Raw genomic sequence first — 23,747 nt, 5'->3', positions numbered from 1 at the left:
ACTCTCTGTATAGTGCCTCTGTCTCGCTCTCTCTCTGTATAGTGCCTCTCTCTCTCTATCTGTATAGCGCCTCTCTCTCTCTCTCTGTATAGCGCCTCTCTATGTATAGCGTCTCTCTCTGTCTCTCTGTATAGTGCCTCTCTCTCTCTGAATAGTGCCTCTATCTCTCTGCATAGTGCTTCTCTCTCTCTCTGTATAGTGCCTCTCTCTCACTGTATAGTGCCTCTCTCTCTCTATAGTGCCTCACTCTCTGAATAGTGCCTCTCTCTCTCTGCATAGTGCCTCTCTCTCTCTCGCTCTCCGTGTGGAACCGCTCTCTCTCTCTGTATGGTGCCTCTCTCTCTGTATAGTGTCTCTCTCTCTCTCTGTATAGTGCTGCTCTCTCTCTGTATAGTGTCTCTCTCTCTCTGTATACTGCCTCTCTCTGTATATTACCGCTCTCTCTCTCTGTATAGTGCCTCTCTCTGTCTCTCTGTATAGTGCCCCTCTCTCTCTGTATAGCGCCTCTCTCTCTTTCTCTGTATAATGCCTCTCTCTCTCTGTATAGTGCCTCTCTCTCTGAATAGTGCCTCTCTCTATCTCTCTGCATAGTTCCTCTTTCTCTCTCGCTCTCTGTGTAGTACCGCTCTCTCTCTCTGTATAGTGTCTCTCTCTCTCTGAATAGTGCCTCTCTCTGTCTCTCTGTCTACTGCCTCTCTCTCTGTGTATAGCGCCTCTCTCTCTCTCTGTATAGCGCCTCTCTCTCTGTGTATAGCGTCTCTCTGTATAGTGCCTCTCTCTCTCTGTATAGCTCCTCTCTCTCTCTGTATAGCATCTCTGTCTCTCTGTATAGCGCCTCTCTCTGTCTCTCTGCATAGCGTCTCTCTCTCTCTGTATAGCGCATCTCTCTCTCTGTATAGTGCCTCTCTCTGTATAGTGCCTCTCTGTCTGTGTATAGTGCCCCTCTCTGTCTCTCTGTATAGTGCCTCTCTTTCTCTGTATAGCGCCTCTCTCCCTCTGTATAGCGCCTCTCTCTCTGTGTATAGTTCCTCTCTCTGTCTCTCTGTATAGTGCCTCTCCCTCTCTGTATATCACCTCTCTTTCTCTGTATAGTGCCTCTCTGTCTCTGTGTAGTGCCTCACTCTTTCTCTCTGTATAGCGCCTCTCTCTGTCTCTCTGTATAGTGCCTCTCTCTCTCTGTATAGTGCCTCTCTCTCTCTGTGTAGCGCCTTCTCTCTCTCTGTATAGCGCCTCTCTCTCTCTGTATAGCGCCTCTATCTCTCTCTGTATAGTGCCTCTCTCTTTGTATAATGCCACTCTCTCACTGTATAGTGCCTCACTCTCTCTGTATAGTGCCTCTCTCTCTCTGTATAGTGCCTCTGTCCCGCTCTCTCTCTGTATAGTGCCTCTCTCTCTCAATCTGTGTAGCGCCTCTCTCTCTCTCTGTATAGCGCCTCTCTCTGTATAGCGTCTCTCTCTGTCTCTCTGTATAGTGCCTCTCTCTCTCTGAATAGTGCCTCTCTCTCTCTGCATCGTGTTTCTCTCACTCTCTGAATAGTGCCTCTCTCTCTCTGCATAGTGCCTCTCTCACTCTCGCTCTCCGTGTAGTACCGCTCTCTCTCTCTGTATGGTGCCTCTCTCTCTCTGTATAGTGCTGCTCTCTCTCTGTATAGTGCCTCTCTCTCTCTGTATACTGCCTCTCTCTGTATATTACCTCTCTCTCTCTGTGTATAGTGCCTCTCTCTGTCTCTCTGTATAGTGCCTCTCTCTCTCTTTGTGCCTTTCTCTGCATAGTGCTTCTCTCTCTGTATAGTGCCTCTCTCTCTCTGTATAGCTCCTCTCTCTCTCTGTATAGCATCTCTGTCTCTCTGTATAGCGCCTCTCTCTGTCTCTCTGCATAGCGTCTCTCTCTCTCTGTATAGCGCATCTCTCTCTCTGTATAGTGCCTCTCTCTGTATAGTGCCTCTCTGTCTGTGTATAGTGCCCCTCTCTGTCTCTCTGTATAGTGCCTCTCTTTCTCTGTATAGCGCCTCTCTCCCTCTGTATAGCGCCTCTCTCTCTGTGTATAGTTCCTCTCTCTGTCTCTCTGTATAGTGCCTCTCCCTCTCTGTATATCACCTCTCTTTCTCTGTATAGTGCCTCTCTGTCTCTGTGTAGTGCCTCACTCTTTCTCTCTGTATAGCGCCTCTCTCTGTCTCTCTGTATAGTGCCTCTCTCTCTCTGTATAGTGCCTCTCTCTCTCTGTGTAGCGCCTTCTCTCTCTCTGTATAGCGCCTCTCTCTCTCTGTATAGCGCCTCTATCTCTCTCTGTATAGTGCCTCTCTCTTTGTATAATGCCACTCTCTCACTGTATAGTGCCTCACTCTCTCTGTATAGTGCCTCTCTCTCTCTGTATAGTGCCTCTGTCTCGCTCTCTCTCTGTATAGTGCCTCTCTCTCTCAATCTGTGTAGCGCCTCTCTCTCTCTCTGTATAGCGCCTCTCTCTGTATAGCGTCTCTCTCTGTCTCTCTGTATAGTGCCTCTCTCTCTCTGAATAGTGCCTCTCTCTCTCTGCATCGTGTTTCTCTCACTCTCTGAATAGTGCCTCTCTCTCTCTGCATAGTGCCTCTCTCACTCTCGCTCTCCGTGTAGTACCGCTCTCTCTCTCTGTATGGTGCCTCTCTCTCTCTGTATAGTGCTGCTCTCCCTCTGTATAGTGCCCCTCTCTCTCTGTGTAGTGCCTCTGTCTGCATCATACCTCTCTCTCTGTATAGTGCCTCTCTCTCTGTATAGTGCCTCTCTCTCTCTGTATACTGCCTCTCTCTGTATATTACCTCTATCTCCCTGTATAGTGCCTCTCTCTTTCTCTCTGTATAATGCGTCTCTCTCTCTGTATAGTGCTTCTCTCTCTCTATATAGTGCCTCTCTTTTTCTCTCTGTATAGTGCTTCTCTCTCTCTCTCTCTGTACAGTGCCTCTCTCTCTCTCTGCATAGTGTCTCTCCATCTGTACAGTGCCTCTCTCTCTCTCTGCATAGTGCCTCTCCATCTGAACAGTTTCTCTCTCTCTCTAGTGTCTTTCTCTCTCTAGTGCCTCTCTCTCTCTCTGTCTGTACAGTGACTGCCTCTCTCTCTGCATGGCACAGTGTCTCTCTCTGCCTCTCTGTATCGTGCCTCTATCTTGCTGTATAGTGCCTCTCTCTGTATTTAAAGGTCGGTTACCAGTGTAGAACACAGTGACTTGCAGCATAACAAGCAGTCTTAAATTAGAGCAGTTTTTTTAAAACACTGATAGAACATTCCACATGTTCTATTGCGCTCATGACTGGGCCTGAAACTTTTTCATAATTTTCTTAACGAGGTAATGGACTGAAAGCTTTTAACCCAATATAAAATAAACACAGTTAGTTAATCCCATGAAAATTTGAGGCCGAGTAACCGCTTTTTATTTTCTTTCCTCCTAAATGAATGGAGCAGCAGGATAGTGTCTGTCATTTCTCGTTTGTTTGTAAACTGCTTTATTTTTTCAGGCGTTCAGTACTGTACCTGCCAGTCTGCCACCAGTTCCTCATCCAAGTCATTGTGCTTCATATTTCAGTTTAGACACTGAGTGGCGCCAGGATATTTGACGACGGGACAATCACAGCGGAGATCAATCCCTTGCTCTCAGGTAATGCATCATTTTTTTATTTATTCGTTTTACAGTATGCGTTGCTGCAAGTCTGGCATTTATTGCGCATCCCTAATTGCCCTTGAGAACATAAGAAATAGGAGCAGGAGTAGGCCATTTGGCCCCTCGAGCCTGCTCCACCATTCAATAAGATCATGGCTGATCTGATCATGGACTCAGCTCCACTTCCCTACCCGCTCCCCATAACCCTTTACTCCCTTTTCGAAGGTGATGGTGGTGAGCCGCCTTCTTGAACCGCTGCAGTCTGTGTGGTGAAGGTGCTCCCACAGTGCTGACTTTGTCGCGGCGGTTTGGTACAACTGAGTGGCTCGCTGGGCCATTTCAGAGGGCAGTTAAGAGTCACCCACATTGTTGTGGGGTCTGGAGTCACATATAGGCCAGACCAGGCAAAGGCAGCAGATTTCCTTCCCTAAAGGAGGTTAGTGAATCCGGTAGTTCCATGGTCACCATTACTGATATTAGCTTTTAAAAAGAATTCCAGATTTTTTAATGTTTAATTAACTGAATTTAAATTCCCCAGCTGCCGTGGCGGGATTTGAACTTGCGATCCAGATTATTACTCCAGGCCTCTGGATTATTAATCCAATAACATAATCACTATGTTACTGTACCCCTGTAATGCGACAGTTAGATTTGAACTTTCCAGGCGTGTTCACCAGATAACCAGGAGCCTTGGCTTATTTTCCACTTCCTAGATCAGGGTGCAGCGCTCACCTTCACCAGCACTCCAGTAGAGACAGACTGGGGACCTAATGTGGGACCTTCCTCGTCTGTGCATCACTGCATTTCCCAACTGAGCCAGCAGGGCGAACAAACCCCCTGCTCCCCTCGGGCCCTCTGTCAGAGCGCGCACTGGAAAACAGTCTCCTTCTTGTCCTTGGAGGAAGGCAAGACAGCGCTGTTCCCGATGTTGGGGAAGTCCAGAACCAGGGGTCACAGTCTAAGAGTAAGGGGTAAGCCACTTAGGACCGAGATGAGGAGAAACTTCTTCACTCAGAGAATTGTGAACTTGTGGAATTCTCTACCACAGAAAGTTGTTGAGGCCAGTTTGTTAGATATATTCAGAAGGGAGTTAGATGTGGCCCTTACGGCTAAAGGGATCAAGGGGTAATGGGGTACTGAAGTTGCATGATCATATTGAATGGTGGTGCAGGCTCGAAGAGCCGAATGGCCTACTCCTGTACCTATTTTCTATGTTTCTATGAGAGATGTGAGGCCTGGTGTTTCAGCACAGAGCCGTACCTTGCTCTTCTCCCATACTCCCTTCCCCAAGATTCACGTCGACCCGCCGTCCACGCCAAGATGAAGCCACACAGGCTGTTTAACGTATTAACTGTTTGAGTTTTATTACAAACCAGGAAAAGAAAATGACATCTTACAATGACGAGACTGGCGGTGCCCCCAACACACAGCGTCCTTTGCCCCCAGGAACGTTTCGCCTCCACTCCCAGCCTGGTTCCCTTTCAGCTGGGCGCTTCATTTAGTTCCCTCTGAGGCTTGAGGCGCTTATACGCAAAGAGCACCTTGCCCAGCCTGAACTGCCTGTCTAGTCTGCTTTATTTTTGTTGAACAGCGTGAATTGTGCGGGTCTGAACACGTTGCCTTTTATTCCACCGTGCTTTCATTTATAAAAGATACAATGTTAGAAATGATTTGCTCCTGTTACTCCCAAAATGCAAAATGGTGGAGATTTGCAGCCGGACTGTATGCAATCATCCTCTGCAGAAGTAGAGGTCAGCTGACAGCAACATTCAGCGTGGTGGGTACATTACCTCGTTAGCATTTCAGCAGCAGGTAAAGAGCTACATTTGATAACACAAGGCCACTGATTTTTTTTTAAATGTAATTTTCCATTTCCCTCCCCTTAAAAAAAGGGACACTGAAGGCGGGCCTGAAGTTCAAAACCCAGAGGCAGTGTCAGCAAGACCACAGCTGATGCTTTCCGTCACTGCCTCAGGTATTCAAAGCAAACGTGCCGACTGTAGAGGCCAGAAATTAACTGTCTGCGGGCCTGGTGAGTAGCTGAAGCAATTCCAACTCCTCTCTGGAGGCACTCACCCACCCCCCCCACCAACAGCCATTGGGAACCCAGAGATGCACAACAGACACGTGCCCAGTGAGTTTGTCAATAATCAGAGATGCTGTAATGTTAAACATACTTCGCTCCCTGTACAGAGGAGTGTTGAAGTCAGTCAGCCATTAAGTCTGATGGCAGTCGTGATTCTTAAGTGCCGCTTCTACATTCACACATGAAAAAAGGCCGGAAATGGGGGTCAGGGGGAGGAAGCAGCCATGAGGAACAAATATATATTTTTAAAAATCAGTCTCCAGCGCCCCCTGCTGAATGCACATAGTGCCAATAGCTGCTGGCATCAGGCCAGGTATATGAGGAAAAGAGGAAAAATATAATGAAACATCCTCATAAAAGAAGCAAAAATAATCGAAGTGTGACATCACAGCCAAGCGGGTAAGTGATTGGCTGGTGGATTGGTGAGTATTTTCATCTTTTTCTTTTCTTATCAGTAAGAAACCTTTGGCATTGTTACCAATTAGGTTAATTTAAGGGTTAAGTCATGGCAGGAGAGCCCAGAACCATGTCATGCTCCTCCTGATCTATGTGGGAAATCAGGCACGCTTCCAGTGTTCCTGACAACTACATGTGAAGGAAGTGTATCCAGCTGCAGCTCCTGATAGACCGCATTGCAGCACTGGAGCTGTGGATAGATTCACTGTGGAGCATCCGCGATGCTGAGGATGTCGTGAATAGCACGTTTAGCAAGTTGGTCACACCGCAGGTAAAGGTTACACAGCCAGATAGGGAATGGGTGTCCATCAGGCAGAGTAGTGGAAGGAAGATAGTGCAGGGGTCCCCTGCGGTCATCTCCCTCCAAAACAGATACACCGTTTTGGGTTCTGTTGAGGGAGATGGCTCATCAGGGGAAGGCAGCAGCAGCCAAGTCCATGGCACCAGGGGTGCACAGGAGGGCAGGAAAAAGAGTGGGAGAGCTATAGTGATAGGGGATTCTATTGTAAGGGGGAATCGATAGAAGTTTCTGCGGCCACAAACAAGACTCCAGGATGGTATGTTGCCTCCCTGGTGCAAGGGTCAAGGATGTCTTGGAGCGGCTGCAGTGCAATCTGGAGGGGGAGGGTGAGCAGTCAGCTGTCATGGTACATATACGTAAAAAATGGGATGAGGTCCTACAAGCCGAATTTAGGGAGCTAGGAGTTAAATTAAAAGGTAGGTTCTCAAAGGTAGTAATCTCAGGCTTGCTACTAGTGCCTCGTGCTAGTCAGAGTAGGAATTGCAGGATAACTCAGATGAATACGTGGCTTGAGGAATGGTGCAAGGGGGAGGGATTCAAATTCCTGGGACATTGGAACCGGTTCTGGGGGAGGTGGGACCACGACAAACTGGACGGTCTGCACCTGGGCAGGACTGGAACCGAGGTCCTAGGCCGAGTGTTTGCTAGTGCTGTTGGGGAGGGTTTAAATTAAAATGGCAGAGGGATGGGAATCTATGCAGGGAGGCAGAGGGAAGTAAAAAGTGGGCAGAAGCAAAAGGTAGGAAGGAGAAAAACAAGAGTGGAGGGCAGAGAAATCAAGGGCAAAAATCAAAAAGGGCCACATTACAACATAATTCTAAAAGGACAAAGTGTTAAAAAAAACAAGCCTGAAGGCTCTGAGTCTCAATGCGAGGAGCATTCGTAAGGTGGGTGAATTGACTCGCAGATAGCTGTTAACGGCTATGATGTAATTGGGATTACGGAGACATGGCTCCAGGGTGAGCAAGGCTGGGAACTCAACACCCAGGGGTATTCAATATTCAGGAAGGCCAGACAGGAAGGAAAAGGAAGTGGGGTAGCGTTACTGGTTAAAGAGGAGATTAACGCAATAGTAAGGAAGGACATTAGCGTGAATGATGCGGAATCTATATGGGTAGAGCTGCGAAACACCAAAGGACAGAAAACGTTAGAGAGAGTTGTGTACAAACCACCAAACAGTAGTAGGGAGGTTGGGGATGGCATCAAACAGGAAATTAGGGACATGTGCAATAAGGGTACAGCAGTTATCATGGATGACTTTAATCTACATATAGATTGGGCTAACCAAACTGGTAGCAATACTGTGGAGGAGGATTTCCTGGAGTGTATAAGGGATGGTTTTCTAGGCCAATATGTCGAGGAACCAACTAGAGAGCAGGCCATCCTAGACTGGGTCTTGTGTAATGAGAGAGGATTAATTAGCAATCTGGTCATGCTGGGCCCTTTGGGGAAGAGTGACCATAATATGGTAGAATTCTTCATTAAGATGGAGAGTGACATAGTTAACTCAGAGACTAGGATCCTGAACTTAAAGAAAGGAAACTTTGACGATATGAGACATGAATTGGTTAGGATGGAATGGGTGAATGATACTTAAAGGGTTGACGGTGGATAGGTAATGGCAGACATTTAAACATCACATGGATGAACTACAACAATTGTACATCCCTGTGTGGCATAAGAATAAAAAAGGGAAGGTGGCTCAACCGTGGCTAACAAGGGAAATTAGGGAAAGTGTTAAATCCAAGGAAGAGGCATATAAATTGGCCAGAAAAAGCAGCAAACCTGAGGACTGGAAGAAATTTAGAATTCAGCAGAGGAGGACTAAAGGTTTAATTAGAAGGGGGAAAATAGAGTATGAGTGTAAACTTGCAGGGAACATAAAAACTGACTGTAAAAGCTTCTATAAACATGTGAATAGAAAAAGATTAGTGAAGACTAATGTAGGTCCCTAGCAGTCAGAATCAGGTGAATTCATAATGGGGAACAAGGAAATGGCAGACCAATTGAACAAATACTTTGGCTCTGTCTTCACTAAGGAAGACACGAATAATCTCCCGAAAATACTATGGAACCGAGGGTCTAGCGAAAAGGAGGAACTGAGGGAAATCCTTATTAGTCAGGAAATGGTGTTAGGGAAATTGAAGGGACTGAAGGCCAATAAATCCCCAGGGCCTGATAGTCTGCATCCCAGAGTACTGAAGGAAGTGGCCCTAGAAATAATAGATGCATTGGTGGTCATTTTCCAACATTCCATGAACTTTGGATCAGTTCCTATGGATTGGAGGGTAACTAATGTAACCCCACTGTTTAAAAAAAGGAGGGAGAGAAAAAACAGGGAATTATAGACCGGTTAGCCTGACATCGGTGGTGGGGAAAATGCTGGAATCAATTATTAAAGATGTAATAGCAGCGCATTTGGAAAGCAGTGACAGGATCGGTCCAAGTGAGCATGGATTTATGAAAGGGAAATCATGCTTGACAAATCTTCTAGAATTTTTTGAGGATGTAACTAGTAGAGTGGACAAGTGAGAGCCAGTGGATGTGGTATTAGGACTTTCAAAAGGCTTTTGACAAGTCCCACACAAGAGATTAGTGTGCAAAATTAAGGCACATGGTATTGGGGGTAATTTATTGACATGGATAGAGAACTGGTTGGCAGACAGGAAGCAAAGATTGGGAATAAACGGGTTCTTTTCTTGGCAGGCATTGACTAGTGGGGTGCCACAGGGTTCAGTTCTGGGACCGCAGCTATTTGCAATATACATTAATGATTTAGACGAAGGAATTGAATTTTAATATCTCCAACTTTGCAGATGACACTAAGCTGGGTGGCAGCGTGAGCTGCGAGGAGGATGCTAGGAGGCTGCAGGGGGACTTGGGCAAATGCATGGCAGATGCAGTATAATGTGGATAAATGTGAGGTTATCCATTTTGGTGGCAAAAACAGGAAGGCAGATTATCTGAATGGTGACAGATTATTAAAAGGGGAGGTGCACACCTTGAATATTGTGTACAGTTTTGGTCTCCTAATCTGAGGAAGGACATTCTTGCTATTAAGGGAGTGCAGCGAAGGTTCACCAGACTGATTCCCAGGATAGCAGGACTGACATATGAAGAAAGACTTGATCGACTAGGTTTATATTCACTGGAATTTAGAAGAATGAGAGGGAATCTCAGAATCATAAAATTCTGACGGGATTGGACAGATTAAATGCAGGAAGAATGTTCCCGATGTTGGGGGAAGTCCAGGAGCAGGGGTCACAGTCTAAGGGTAAGTGGTAAGCCATTTAGGACCGAGATGAGGAGAAACTTTTTCAATCAGAATTGTGAACCTGTGGAATTCTCTACCACAGAAAGTTGTTGAGGCCAGTTTGTTAGATATATTCAAGAGGGAGTTAAATATGGCCCTTTTGGCTAAAGGGATCAAGGGGTATGGAGAGAAAGCAGAAATGGGGTACTGAAGTTGCATGATCATATTGAATAGTGGTGCAGGCTCGAAGGGCTGAATGGCCTACTCCTGCACCTATTTTCTATGTTTCTATGTTAAAAAGATAGTAAACCCAGCCATTCACACTATTGTGCGGGTCTAATGGACAAACCCCTGTGAGGATATTCCAGCTTCACTTTTCCAGCCAAGTTTTCAGACCACCTCTCCTACAGCCACTCACTCTTGCTGTGGTACAGTTTCATGGGTACCTGCCCATAGCCTCCCCCTAGTGGCCATTCTTCATGTGTGAGTGTCGACAGTGTCCAGTGACTATTCAACCAAGCAGGGCATCGCAGGCCAACCCGCTCCCGTCCTCACCCAACTTAGATATTTTCCAGGATAAATGGTCAGGAGCAGGAAGCCATTCCCTTCCCTAACCCAGAGACATCGGAGCCAATTGTAATACCCCGATTGCCACCCTGGCTACGACCAGCTAACTCAGCACAGAGCTGGGTTGAAACCCGGTACCTCGCTTGTCTGGAGGACGGACTACTGCCCTGAGCAGCACCTTTACCGATCGAGCCACCAGACTGAACCAATAGCATGGTCTGAGACCCCATCACATGTTGCCCTTCACCATGGTGTTCTTCATGTGAGAAGAACTCTTTGGACCAATCAGTTCTCCCTCTTGTGATGATGCCATCGATGTCAGCTGACCTCAGTTCCTTAATCCGACCTGCTCTAGCTACACCAGTTCCATTTAGCATCAACACTCAGTTCATTTTCTAATATATTTCATTCTCGAGGCTGCAGGGGGCCATTTTGGGGATTCAGGCTATAACAGGCTCAGTGAGCCTCAGATGTAAATAGACCTGTTAGTCAGGAAGATGTTATTTGAATTTCTCCGCACACCCGCCTGCCCACAGTCTCTATCTACTTGCTCACCAGTGGGCCAATCAAATTTTCTCCCCATAGTTAGAAGGGAATTAAACAAATATAAAACCCGATGGCATTGATAATAAACAGATGGATGGTTAACGAGCAGCAATGAGATCACAGGAAAGCCAAGGCCTAAAACCAGGATGAGACCAGTCAGGTTTTCAATCCACTTGTGGTTATTACCTTCTCGCCAATTAGGGGCCATAGCGATAACACTTGAACCATTTGCCTATAGATCTTGTTTCAACTCATCTGACTTGTCCAACTCCACAGTCTCATCTTCTTGATTGGGTTGTCCCACAGAGAAGGCGGAATGCTTTACGGGTCTGTTGGTCATTGGCGCATAGTAGAACTTATCTGGCACATGGGCGTTTGGGCTGTCCTTCTTGTAAAATCCCAGACTCAGCAGTAATGCATTGATCTCTTTCCTGGTCATTGGCATAAGGTTAACTCGCTGTGGAGACAGGACATTAAAGACTTGAGTGACAAGTAGAATTGACAGAGTGATAAGGAATAAATTCCAAACACAATGGGTGTGTAGAACCATACAAACCAAGATGGTCCCGGATACAATCTTTGGTCTTTGCTGAGCTAGCTGTTCTCTGCTACGGCAGATGTTGGGGCACTGCAATTAATCTTGGCACTCCTGAGCTCTGGGGTAGTGGGGGAGGTTTAGAGATGACAAATCAGCCTGGGTTACCACAGCTATTTGCTCTTCAGTGACCACTGTTGGAATGTGTGTGGAAGCTGATGAGGAAGGAGGACATTCCCCATAATCAAATAGCCTTCTAAAACTCAATAGGCTCACACAAACAATGGGCACTTAGGACCATACCAGAAAGCAACCGTTGTTCTAGCTCCATACCCCAGGTTAATTCGGCATCTTCAGGAGGGGAGCAAAATGGGGGGGGTGGGGGGGGGTGGGGGGGGGGGGGGAAGAAAAGGACTTTGTGTAAATGTTTTAAATAAATATCAAGGCAATATCTGACATTGTATGACACCAAGGAGCCCTTCAGCGGAGGTCAAGGAAAAGCCAATCTGTGGCCTCGGTCACACCGGACACACAGTGAGAGGGACATAGTTTTTTGGAGGCCAATCATTGCAGCCTCAGGACATTCTGCCGGAGTTCTTCAGAGCAACTTCCTGGACCCAACCACTTTCAGCAACTTTATCAATGATCTGACCTCCCTCACAGGGTCAAGAGTGGGGCTGTGTGTTGATGATTTTAGTATTCCAATAATAGAGCAGCCTGCACCAGCCTACATATAGATAACATCCAGGCTATGGTTGCCAAGTAACATTCGTACCACATGAGTGCAGACAATGACCATATTTACCAGGAAAAAAGCCCAACCACCTCCCCAACCTTCAATGGCACCATCATTGTCAAGTCCCCCACTATCAACATCTGGGGATCACTTCTGACCAGAAGCTTACCTGGACCAGCCATACCAACAATGTGGCTACCAACAGTGTAGAGGCTTCATACTCTGAGAAGTGGCTCACTCTGAGCCCTCAAAGCCTTTCCTATATCTACAAGGTTCAATTCAAGAGTGTGATGGAATACTCACCACTTGTCTGGACAGGAACAGCTACAGCAAAACTCCAGAAGCTCAACACAATCCCAGAAAGACCAGTTTGCTCGATTGGTGCCCACCCGCTTGGCTTGATATCTACTGCCAGTGCACACTGGTTGCAGTATCTACAATCTGCAGCAAGTTACCAAGCTTACTTCAACAGCACCTCCCACCCATGTAGTAACCTCTACCACCAAGAACAGCAAGATGATGGGAACACCATCTTATCCAGATCAACATATCGCTGTTCCTTCTTTGCCGCCGGGTCAAAATCCTGGCATTCCCTACCTACCGCAGAGAAGGAGTTGAGGGAGCTTATGAACAGAAGAACTGCAGCGGGTCAAGGAGAAGACTCACTTCCAACTTCTCCAGGCAGCTAGGGATGGACAATAAATGCAGCTTCGCCCCATCCTGAGAAAAGCAATGAACACAAGGACATGGCTGCTGCCAACGAACCGGAAGTAGTTACACTTGTGCAGTCCCAGTGGTTTTTTGGTGGTTCCGATTTGAAAACTGCTGGGTGAAACTATGCTGTGAAGCCGTTTGTAGCAACTGTTCTGGAGCGGGGCTGAAATGTCGGGAACAGGGAGCGGGGCAAGGAGAAACATCATCGAAATTTCTAGATTAATGCACAGAACGCTTCTGCGCAGCTTTCGGTCATTGAAATCAGTTCTGGTTCGTTGGCAGGAGTCACTCAGTTAAAAATAAATGGATCTCACATGGACAATAGACTCCATTAGATAACATGCCACCCACTAAGGAGGGGGCTGGTATTTCTGAATGTAACTGCAATAACAAAAACACACTAGCCCTGAAACTCCACAGGGGTTCTCTCGATCTACTGCCATAACTTTGGAAGGAGATTGGAGGAAGAGCCAGAGAATCAGCTCAAACGTCTGAAGTTGCAGCAGGAGATTGGAATTTCCAGACCGTGGTGGGTTCAATACGCCCTGGAGACAGACTTTTTCTCCGATCGGCCTCTCTTCTTAGTAAGCCTGATCAGGTTGCTCTGTTCCGTGGACAGCTTGCTGCCTGCACAAATTCCACATACAAGACCAGAAGACTGACACCATCTGTGTCACACAGGATTCAGGCTCAGTTGCTGGCTGATCAGGAAACAATATTGATGGTGCCAGCACCCTGCACTCCCTGTCTATACACTGTGGGAGAACCTTCGCCTCATGGACTGCAGTGGTTCAAGAAGGCAGCTCACCATCACCTTCTCGGGCAATTAGCGAATGGGCAATAAATGCCAGACTTGCCAGCGACGCCCACATCCCAGGAATGAATTTTTAAAATACTCAACGGAGGAGTTGTGGGACATTTCACTCTGGAAAAAAAACTTAAGAAAATTACAAGGTGAAATAAAATGTAAAAAATAATTCATTAGTTATGGGGATGATGCAGAGACAGTGATACAGCACCCTTTCACCTTTGGGATCTGGGCTTAATCCAGAGGACAATAGTTGCCAAGCTGTTGGCTCTATGAATCCTACGTGAAATGAGTTTGGGGAGTGTCAGTAGCGTTCTCAGTGAGCATGGGTCCACAGCACAAAAGTGCCCCAAACTTACAGTAAATTGCCAATCTCCCTGGTGCAGATTCGGTTTAAGGCACACTGATGGAACAGAGTACAAGGGGCTTTACTTTGTATCTAACCTGTGTTTTACCACCCGGTTGTGCACGATGCTGGCTGGCATTGGGTTACAAAAGTAGAAACATATTTCATTCCCCAGTGTTGTCACTTAAATGAGCACAAAAGGAATTCTAACAAAATTGATGGCTTATATCTAGTTCCTGGCAAGCATAGTTCACGAGAACGAGTTCAGGATCCACTCCTGGGAAATAATTCAATACTGGGTTGTGAATTTAGTAGCGGGTCGAGACATGTGAGTCAGGCCCACGGGAACCGCTGGCAGGGTAATCCTCCCCTTGTGCTTTGGGCCGATTTTCATTCAACACCTGCCTCTGGATTAGTTCTCCTCACCATGGGGAAGCTCTCTAACCCTGAATGGCAACTTTCCCTCTCCCTCCTGCTCATCAAGAATCACTCGCCTTCGCCCTGTCCTCAAGAATTTCTCTCCCTCCCTCTCCTCACCAGGAATCATGGTCACAATCCTTCTTCCCACCATCCTTCAGCACCTGTTCATTAACTGATATTTATGCTCAACCATACAAGTAGATTGGGCCTATAATTGGGTGATCTTATTGAATCATAAAATTCTGAGGGGGATTGACATGGTAGAGGCCGAGAGGTTGTTTCCCCTGGCTGGAGAGTCTAGAACTAGGGGGCATAGTCTCAGGATAAGGGGTCAGCCATTTAAGACTAAGATGAGGAGGAATTTCTTCACTCAGAGGGCTGTGGATGCGGAGTCGTTGAGTATATGCAAGACAGAGATAGATTTTTGGAGTCTAGGAGAATCAAAGGATATGGGGATTGGGCGGGAAAATGGAGTTGAGGTCGAAGGTCAGCCATGATCTTAGTGAATGGCGGAGCAGGCTTGAGGGGCCGTATGGCCTACTCCTGCTCCAATTTCTTATGTTCTTAAGTTAGACTCCCCCAGTGGATTAGCCGTTTACCCAGCAATTTTATCCAGGGAGGCGCTGAGCTCTGCAACCAGGAAGGGCCTAGGTTAGATTGTAATTTAGTTGTAAATCAGCAAACTTGCTCAGAGACACCACAGGATAGGAGATTGAGGGGTGGGGGGGTTCTAATCTGTGGTTGGGGGCTGCAGCATATTGTTGGGCTAAGTCGAGGGAGCTTTACCTTGCATTTAATGCGCTGTACCTGGTCTGACTGTATTTGATGCTAACATCTCTTATCTTTCAATCACAGAAAGAAAATCACAACAATGTAAAATTAAAAAAAAATCTTACATCCAGTTCTTCAAAATTGTAGTTGAGGAGGAGGAGCTCGGGGCTTGCTCCCGGGATGTACTTCAACACCAGATTGTGACTTTAGCAGCAGGTCAGGAAAGCTTGAAGAAAGAAGGGTCTCAAACAGGTATTGCAGCTGGTGATGTACAGTGGACGCACATTGATTAGTGGCCAAACCCCAGCCCTCCACTGGATTCCCCTCCTCACTCCCTTTCTCATGACCGGGGAGGGTAGGGGGCAAAGTTTCCTGCTCCCTACCATCATTATCTTGTGTTTTTGTCCAAACACTCAAAGTTAGTTATCCAGAGAGAACAGGTGACCAGATGCGTAGATGCACAGCCCGACAGACTGAGCATTCTGGACCATGTGAGGCCTCGGGTTCCATCCCTAGTCTATGTTGAATTATCTGATCTCAGCTATGGCAGTGGTGAGGCTGTTATAGTTGTCCCCCCTCAACTGAGGAGAAACTTCCTCTTAAATCCACAGCCAGTGCCCATTCTCTTCTCAGAGGAGGAGCTAGCTGCACCTCACACTGGTGTCGCTCAGAACTTACCAGACCCGGCTAATTACAACAGGAGCCTGGCATTATAAATATCTCCCCTTTAGTTGGAGTGGTGGGGAGGAGCTGAAGATCAGAGGCCTGTGGAGGCTCAGTCAGAGTATATTAAAGACAAAGATCGATATATTTTTGGATATTAAAGGGATATAGGGATAGTGCAGGAAAGTGGCGTTGAGGTCGAAGATCAGCCATGATCTTATTGTTGAATAGCAGAGCAGGCTCGAGGGGCTGAATGACCAACTCCTGCTCCGAAGTCTTATGTTCTTATTGTCCCCCAGAACCCAGTACGACCACAGCATAGATCTACTCAATAAAACCTTTCTATTGTGAACCTCACAAGCACTCAGGTTTTCAAAGGATACTAAAGAGGCAGGTCTTCCTGAACAAAAGCCTTCACCTGTGAATCAGAGAAGCAAAATAAAATAGAAACAATTAGCATCTGCCATGATTAAATCATCTAACACAACAAAAACAAAATCCTTTTACAACAGCTTTCCACAAGGATACTTCTTTCAGGAAATAGCGGCCCGGAATTTGCAGTGGGTAATAACAGTGAATTAACAGCGTTCGCTGTTATTACCCCTTTGAAACTGACCGCAACTTCAGGATTTAGCACATGCACATCCTAAAGCAGAAATCCTGAAGTTGCAGTCACTCATTCACTGCTCCGACACTCGCTGCACTGTGGAGCCCCTCCCATAACTGGCAATCGGTGAAACTGACAAAAACTTGGGCTTTTCCGCGGGAATATTGCAGTTAAATTAAAAGTTAGGCCCTGTTGGATGTAACTGGGGGTTTAACAACGTATTGACTGCTAAACAAACGTTTTGGCCCTGAAAAACTTAGTCATTTTGTGGAGTGTCCAATTTCTCCATTATAATAAAAAATACAATTTTTTAAGAAACTTAAAAAAACACATTTTTTGAAAGTTTGTTCATGATATTTCAGATTCTACCTCATCCCCATGTGAGAGCCCTAATCTTTGTTTTGCTCTCTAACATTCTTTTTTTAATCCGGATAAAAGCAGCTTCTTATTTCCTGGTTCCCTGTCTGGGAATAGACAGCTTGCTGACATCACAGCAGCATTGCATTAGGGAATCCCCACTACATTGCTTGAATGTCAAAAAAGGCAAGCTTCTTGCCACAAAGTTTACGAGATCTCTGCAGCTTTCTTTGGGGCCAGCGGCGAATGCCTTTGCTGCGACCCCAGCCACAAATTCCAGACCAAAGGGTTCCCTTCTGTTTTCTCCCTTGCGCATCTGCAGGTAAAAAATCTTCAGAATGTAAAGTTCGGCGGGCTGTCAGCACCTCTCATGAGTCGTTCTTCATGTTTGTGCCTGGACAGGAAGTGTCTGCTGGCTATCCAACTGTAGAGGGCTTCAAAACCAAGCCTGAAACTTTTGCTCTCGACACCCACACATCAGGGATGAATTAAAAGAAAAATCAACCAAAATACAGATGGTATTCATTACATTCCCAAAACCTCCATCTCTCGCTTTGAACCAGGAACACTGAACTGATGGCTAAGTCCCAGCTCAACCAATCAGTAAGTCACTGGCACCTGATTGGCTGACACCAGGGTTTGGAGCCAAGTGGAGCTGTCAATCACTCATTGTGATGTCCCAGGTTCTAGTGTGAGTTGTTTCATTGGTTAGTGCAAAAAGAACGGGAATGATTAAACGCCTGAGTTTGTGTCTGAGCAGTTTTATTTTTCTCTTCTCTCCTTTTGAGGACAGAAAGTCATCCTCCTGAATTTTGTAATGTTTTCCCACCCAGAGATGGTTATACCCACCAGGAAAAATGAACAGGCGGGTTCTTTTTGCCTGAAAAAAGAAGGCGGAGAGGTGACTTAATAGAGGTCTTTAAAATGGTGGAAGGTTTTGATAGAGATATGGAGAGAGTGTTTCCACTTGTGGGGAAGAGCATAACTAGAGGCCATCAATTCAAGATAGTCACCAAGAAATCAAACAGGGAAATTCAGAAGAAACTTCTTTATTCGGAGAGTGGTGAGAATGTGGAACTCGCTACCACAGGGAATGGTTGAAGTTAATAGTATAGATGGATTTAAAGGGAGTTTGGACAAGCATATGAGGGAGAAGGGAATAGAGGGTTACACTAATAGATTTAGATGAGGAAAGATAGGAGGCTGGAGTCGAGTATAAATGCCGGCATGGACTGGCTGGGCCATATGGCCTGTTTCTGCGTTGTATATCCTGTATAATCCTATGATTTCAAAGCATTGTATTGTATAGGGTTAATTATGATATTCCAACATTTACAGTGTGTTTCTGCTTCATGCCTCGTGGAATGTTGTTGATGCAGAGAGAGAGAGAGAGAGACCTTGATGTGCACACCATCTTGTTTATGGGACGATTGGCGTCTCGAGGTCTCATGCTTTGTGGAAGAACAGCTGGGGCCTTAACAGATTAGGAATTGGCCATAAGCCACATGCACCCATGTTTGTTCAATAGTATAAAGGAACAGAACTGTCCAGTCGCTCTTTGAACTTCACCTTGGACCGTGATTCGCGAGCGGTGCCCGGACCCCCAAGACTCCTGACCAGCTATCATTGCGGAGTTCCCGACGGGCCGAAGGCTGTGAGCTTTGTTGCATCTTATCATACAGTTTACGTAGAAAAGAGAAGTATTATGTTTCTTTTCTCTCAGTAAACGGCATTTTATCTTTACTTCATTTGTTTTGTCTCTTATTTAACATTCATCCAGATCCCGAACCTGGATCTATTATTATCGATCCAAAACAAGCATGCAGGGCTCAAATGGGACAGGGATGCAAAATGCCGGCTCCCCACCCATTAGAACAGCGATTACAGTTTACTGCAGAATTGATGGTGGTCTGAAGTGCCTTATCCAAAAACAGACAGGACATGTTATTTATATTGTGATGATGTCAAAATGTTAGATTTCCTGATGTTTGCTTTATCCAACACTGAGAATGGACATATTTAAACAGGGGCGTCAGGCAACAGGTGGAACTGTTATTACCGTTTTGCTTTACAGCATTTTCACAGTAAGGTTTGCCCGCCACCACAGAATCCTGTTCACCTCACACATTCGACAGAGGAGGCAATTAGATTTCCATCGAGAATATTATTCTCTTGGAGAAAGAAGAGCAGGAAGGGGAGAGAGAGAGAGAGAGAGAGGTGTGAGCTCAGACAGCACAGGAGGTGCCTGGCCCCTATTTGCAATGTAAACGTTTGAAGTGATGTTGGAACATATAATAGTCAATGCATAGCACTGAAGCCCCACAGACCTTCCGGTATTGCACAGACTTTGCAAGTGGGGCAAGATCTGCACTGCGCGTGCTCATGATTCATTTGAACCCACATATCTGTAGTTTTATTTAGTTGAATTTTTCCATGGACAAACCTCGTAGAGCTGCCAGAGATATCTTCCCCAATTCAACGGCGTCGGAGTGCTTCACTTGTGGGCGTTGACTAACGCTGCCCGATCTCCACCTGTACAGTAACAACCCAGGGGTCCAACAACAGGACCTGGTTACCTGGCCCTCATTCCCCTGCCTTTAGAATCTGTTTCAATCACTCCGAAGGAGAGCTCAGCAAAGACGAGGTTAGACAAGGCTTGTTACACATAATTAAGTTCCTTTATTTCACAGCGAGTGAACACAGAACCACAGTTCTGATCACATTCAGTCAGTAAGATCAATAGAACCGCTCTTGGTATAAGAATACAAAAGTAACAAATACGCTGTGCTCTCCCACATTGGCAGATTATCTACAAAAGCAAAATACTGCGGATGCTGGAATCTGAAAGAGGGTCACAGACCTGAAACGTTAACTGTTTCTCTCCACAGATGCTGCCTGACCTGCTGAGATTTCCAGCATTCTCGGTTTTTATTGGTAGATTATCTACTTTGATTTAAGCTAATTTCTAAACTCCCCTGCATTATTTCCCACCCACTGCTCCTCACAGCTTTCCATTCCCAAAACCTGCAGCATCTTGTTTCCAATGTTTCCTGCCTGTGTCTGTCTCGGTGTTTTAACATTTGTTGCACATTGCCAGAAAAGGAAAGATTTGCTGAAGCGCCTGCCGAGCGCCCGGGACCAGACCTCCCAACAAGTGGGTGCGATGGGGTTTAATCGCTTACAAAGACAAGCCAACACATCGCTAATTAGTTACAGTCTATGAAGAAACAACATCAAAGACTCACTCATTAACATCTTATTGTCTCCGATTTAAAAAAAAACTTGTTTGAATACACTGTGCTGGAAAGTAACTCATTTTTTCCGTCAAGAAGTGGCCACAATAACTTGAAAGTTGAACCCCAGTTCCCTACTGCTGGGAGGTGTTTACATTGAAGGGCACATTCAACTCTCACCGTGAGACACAGGCGGGCTCCGAGGTATGGAGCACCGAGTGATTTCCCAAACTCCTCAGAGCCACTGACTGATTTTTCCCGAAAAGGGGACGATAAGGAGAATCTCTTACCTCTTCCAGGACAGTCAATTGTCACCCTCCGCAAGTCTGAAAAAGGGGAGAGAAAAATAGTCACAATACTGGAACATTTAACAATTGGGATCTGAACTCATTACACAAAGTAACCGCCAGGAAAAGAGATCTCGGGCAGTGAACCTCCCGTCCTTCTGGGTTGCACTGAATCTCATGCCCTGACTGTTCCTTTACCTCCACTCTGCCTCGGGATAGTCCTTTCGGCTTCTCTAGGTCGATTTTGTAGCAGGACACCGCCTGGAACAGACCTAGAAGGGCAAGGAGCAGCATCGTGATGCCACCCAAGGATGAGGGAGCACTGGCCACCGTCTCTCCCAGGAGTGGAGCTCCACTGGACAGCTCAGGCTATCTGCCCACCTATAAAGGCTCCTTGCCACGTCACTCACTCCGCCATGGGAGGAGGGGGAGGGCGAGGTTTGGAGGCGGGGACTGAGATTGACATTGGAGACCGGTTCCGTGCATCTGAGTGTGGTCATGGCCAAGAGGCAACAGGTAGACGAGACAATGCTGCTCTGTGTGACCGAACACCTATCTATCCCCCTTCTCCCCACCTCTCTGTGCTGCTGATAAGTGCAACAACCAGACACTACCTGCCAAAGCATTATTTGGGCACGATTTTTGAATATCAGTAAAACTCAAGAAAACGAGAGACTTAATAATGGCCCAATTAAACTAACAACTTTGGCTCAGTGATAACGCTCTGTGTCCATGAGAGATAAAGAAAAGAAAGACTTGCATTTATATAGCGCCTTTCATGATCATTGGACATCTCAAAGCACTTTACAGCCAATGACGTACTTTTGGAGTGTAGTCACTGTTATAATGTAGGAAATGCAGCAGCCAATTTGCGCAAAGCAAGTTCCCACAAACAGCAATGTGATAATGACCAGATAATCTGTTTTTGTTATGTTGATTGAGGGGTAAATATTGGCCAGGACACCAGGGATAACATCCCTGCTCTTCTTCAAAATAGTGCCAGGGGATCTTTTATGTCCACCTGAGAGAGCAAACGGGGCCTCAGTTTAACATCTCATCCAAAAGGAGGCACCTCCAATAGTGCAGCACTCCCTCAGCACTGCACAGGAGTGTCAGCCTGGATTTTTTGCTTAAGTTGCTGCAATGGGATTTGAACACACAACTGTCTGACTCAGAGGTGAACATGCTACCCACTGAGCCACAGCTGACGCTATTAATCAGCAAAACATAAAAACAGATAGCAAAAGCTTTTACAAATATATAAAACAGAAAAGAGTGACTAAAGTAAATATTGGTCCCTTAGAAGATGAGAAGGGGGATTTAATAATGGGAAATGTGGAAATGGCTGAGACTTTAAACAATTATTTTGCTTCGGTCTTCACAGTGGAAGACACAAAAACCATACCAAAAATTGCTGGTCATAGGAATGTGGGAAGGGAGGACCTTGAGACAATCACTATCACTAGGGGGGTAGTGCTGGATAGGCTAATGGGACTCAAGGTAGACAAGTCCCCTGGTCCTGATGAAATGCATCCCAGGGTATTAAAAGAGATGGCGGAAGTTATAGCAGATGCATTCGTTATAATCTACCAAAATTCTCTGGTCTCTGGGGAGGTACCAGCGGATTGGAGAACAGCTAATGTAACGCCTCTGTTTAAAAAAGGGGGCAGACAAAAGGCAGGTAACTATAGGCCGGTTAGTTTAACATCTGTAATGGGGAAAATGCTTGAAACTATCATTAAGGAAGAAATAGCGGGACATCTAGATAGGAATAGTGCAATCAAGCAGACGCAGCATGGATTCATGAAGGGGAAATCATGTTTAACTAATTTACTGGAATTCTTTGAGGATATAACGAGCATGGTGGATAGAAGTGTACCGATGGATGTGGTGTATTTAGATTTCCAAAAGGCATTTGATAAGGTGCCACACAAAAGGTTACTGCAGAAGATAGAGGTATGCGGAGTCAGAGGAAATGTATTAGCATGGATAGAGAATTGGCTAGCGAACAGAAAGCAGAGAGTCAGGATAAATGGGCCCTTTTCGGGTTGGAAATCGGTGGTTAGTGGTGTGCCACAGGGATCGGTGCTGGGACCACAACTGTTTACAATATACATAGATGACCTGGAAGAGGGGACAGAGTGTAGTGTAACAAAATTTGCAGATGACACAAAGATTAGTGGGAAAGCGGGTTGTGTAGAGGACACAGAGAGGCTGCAAAGAGATTTAGATAGGTTAAGCGAATGGGCTAAGGTTTGGCAGATGGAATACAATGTCAGAAAGTGTGAGGTCATCCACCTTGGGAAAAAAAACAATAAAAGGGAATATTATTTGAATGGGAAGAAATTACAACATGCTGAGGTGCAGAGGGACCTGGGGGTCCTTGTGCATGATTCTCAAAAAGTTAATTTGCAGGTGCAGCAGGTAATTAGGAAGGCGAATGGAATGTTGGCCTTCATTGCGAGAGGGATGGAGTACAAAAGCAGGGAGGTCCTTCTGCAACTGTATAGGGTATTGGTAAGGCCGCACCTGGAGTACTGCATGCAGTTTTGGTCACCTTACTTAAGGAAGGATATACTGGCTTTGGAGGGGGTACAGAGACGATTCACTAGGCTGATTCCGGAGATGAGGGGGTTACCTTATGATGATAGATTGAGTAGACTGGGTCTTTACTCGTTGGAGTTCAGAAGGATGAGGGGTGATCTTATAGAAACATTTAAAATCATGAAAGGGATAGACAAGATAGAGGTGGAGAGGTTGTTTCCACTGGTCGGGGAGACCAGAACTAGGGGACACAGCCTCAAAATACGGGGGAGCCAATTTAAAACCGAGTTGAGAAGGAATTTCTTCTCCCAGAGGGTTGTGAATCTGTGTAATTCTCTGCCCAAGGAAGCAGTTGAGGCTAGCTCATTGAATGTATTCAAGTCTCAGATAGATAGATTTTTAACCAATAAGGGAATTAAGGGTTATGAGGAGCGGGCAGGTAATTGGAGCTGAGTCCACGGCCAGATCAGCCATGATCTTATTGAATGGCAGAGCAGGCTCGAGGGGCTAGATGGCCTACTCCTGTTCCTAATTCTTATGTTCTTATGTTATGTTCTTATGTTACCCTTCCCTATCATAGGCGATCCCTCGGGCGAGGATGACTTACTTCCACAAGAGTTCACAGATGTTTCAATGAAGGACCCGATGTTCCAGTCCTGAACTCCAATTGAAGGGGTGGAAGATTGCTGTGCGTGGATTTTTTTAACGTGTGGTGACCGTTGCACATCAGCCACCACACGGGCTTGACAAAGCTAGGCCTTTATCCAGTAGCAAGGGTTAACCAGGATGACTGGAGACCTGCTCTGCTGCATGGACCCTAGTGCACGCACATATCATCTTATTTAAAAATAAAACTTGGGTTTTTCAATGACTCAGACATAAAGTTGG

General features: G+C 46.0%; 1 protein-coding gene across 1 annotated transcript; it reads right to left on the bottom strand.

The window, feature by feature from the left end:
• Positions 1–4,967: 4,967 nt before the first annotated feature.
• Positions 4,968–20,643, bottom strand: selenom (selenoprotein M). The gene is made up of 5 exons (XM_070887927.1): positions 20,514–20,643; positions 20,319–20,354; positions 16,215–16,249; positions 15,294–15,372; positions 4,968–11,295 (listed from the first exon to the last, which is right to left on the bottom strand). Exons 1-5 carry the CDS (start codon positions 20,607–20,609, stop codon positions 11,071–11,073), a joined length of 471 nt encoding a protein of 156 aa, XP_070744028.1. The 5' UTR covers positions 20,610–20,643; the 3' UTR covers positions 4,968–11,070.
• Positions 20,644–23,747: the final 3,104 nt, after the last annotated feature.

Source organism: Pristiophorus japonicus, chromosome 8 (assembly GCF_044704955.1).
Source record: "Pristiophorus japonicus isolate sPriJap1 chromosome 8, sPriJap1.hap1, whole genome shotgun sequence".
Classification (NCBI taxonomy): Eukaryota; Metazoa; Chordata; class Chondrichthyes; family Pristiophoridae; genus Pristiophorus; species Pristiophorus japonicus.
Note: the sequence above shows the minus strand (reverse complement) of the source record. Positions and strands in the feature narration are given on the sequence as shown.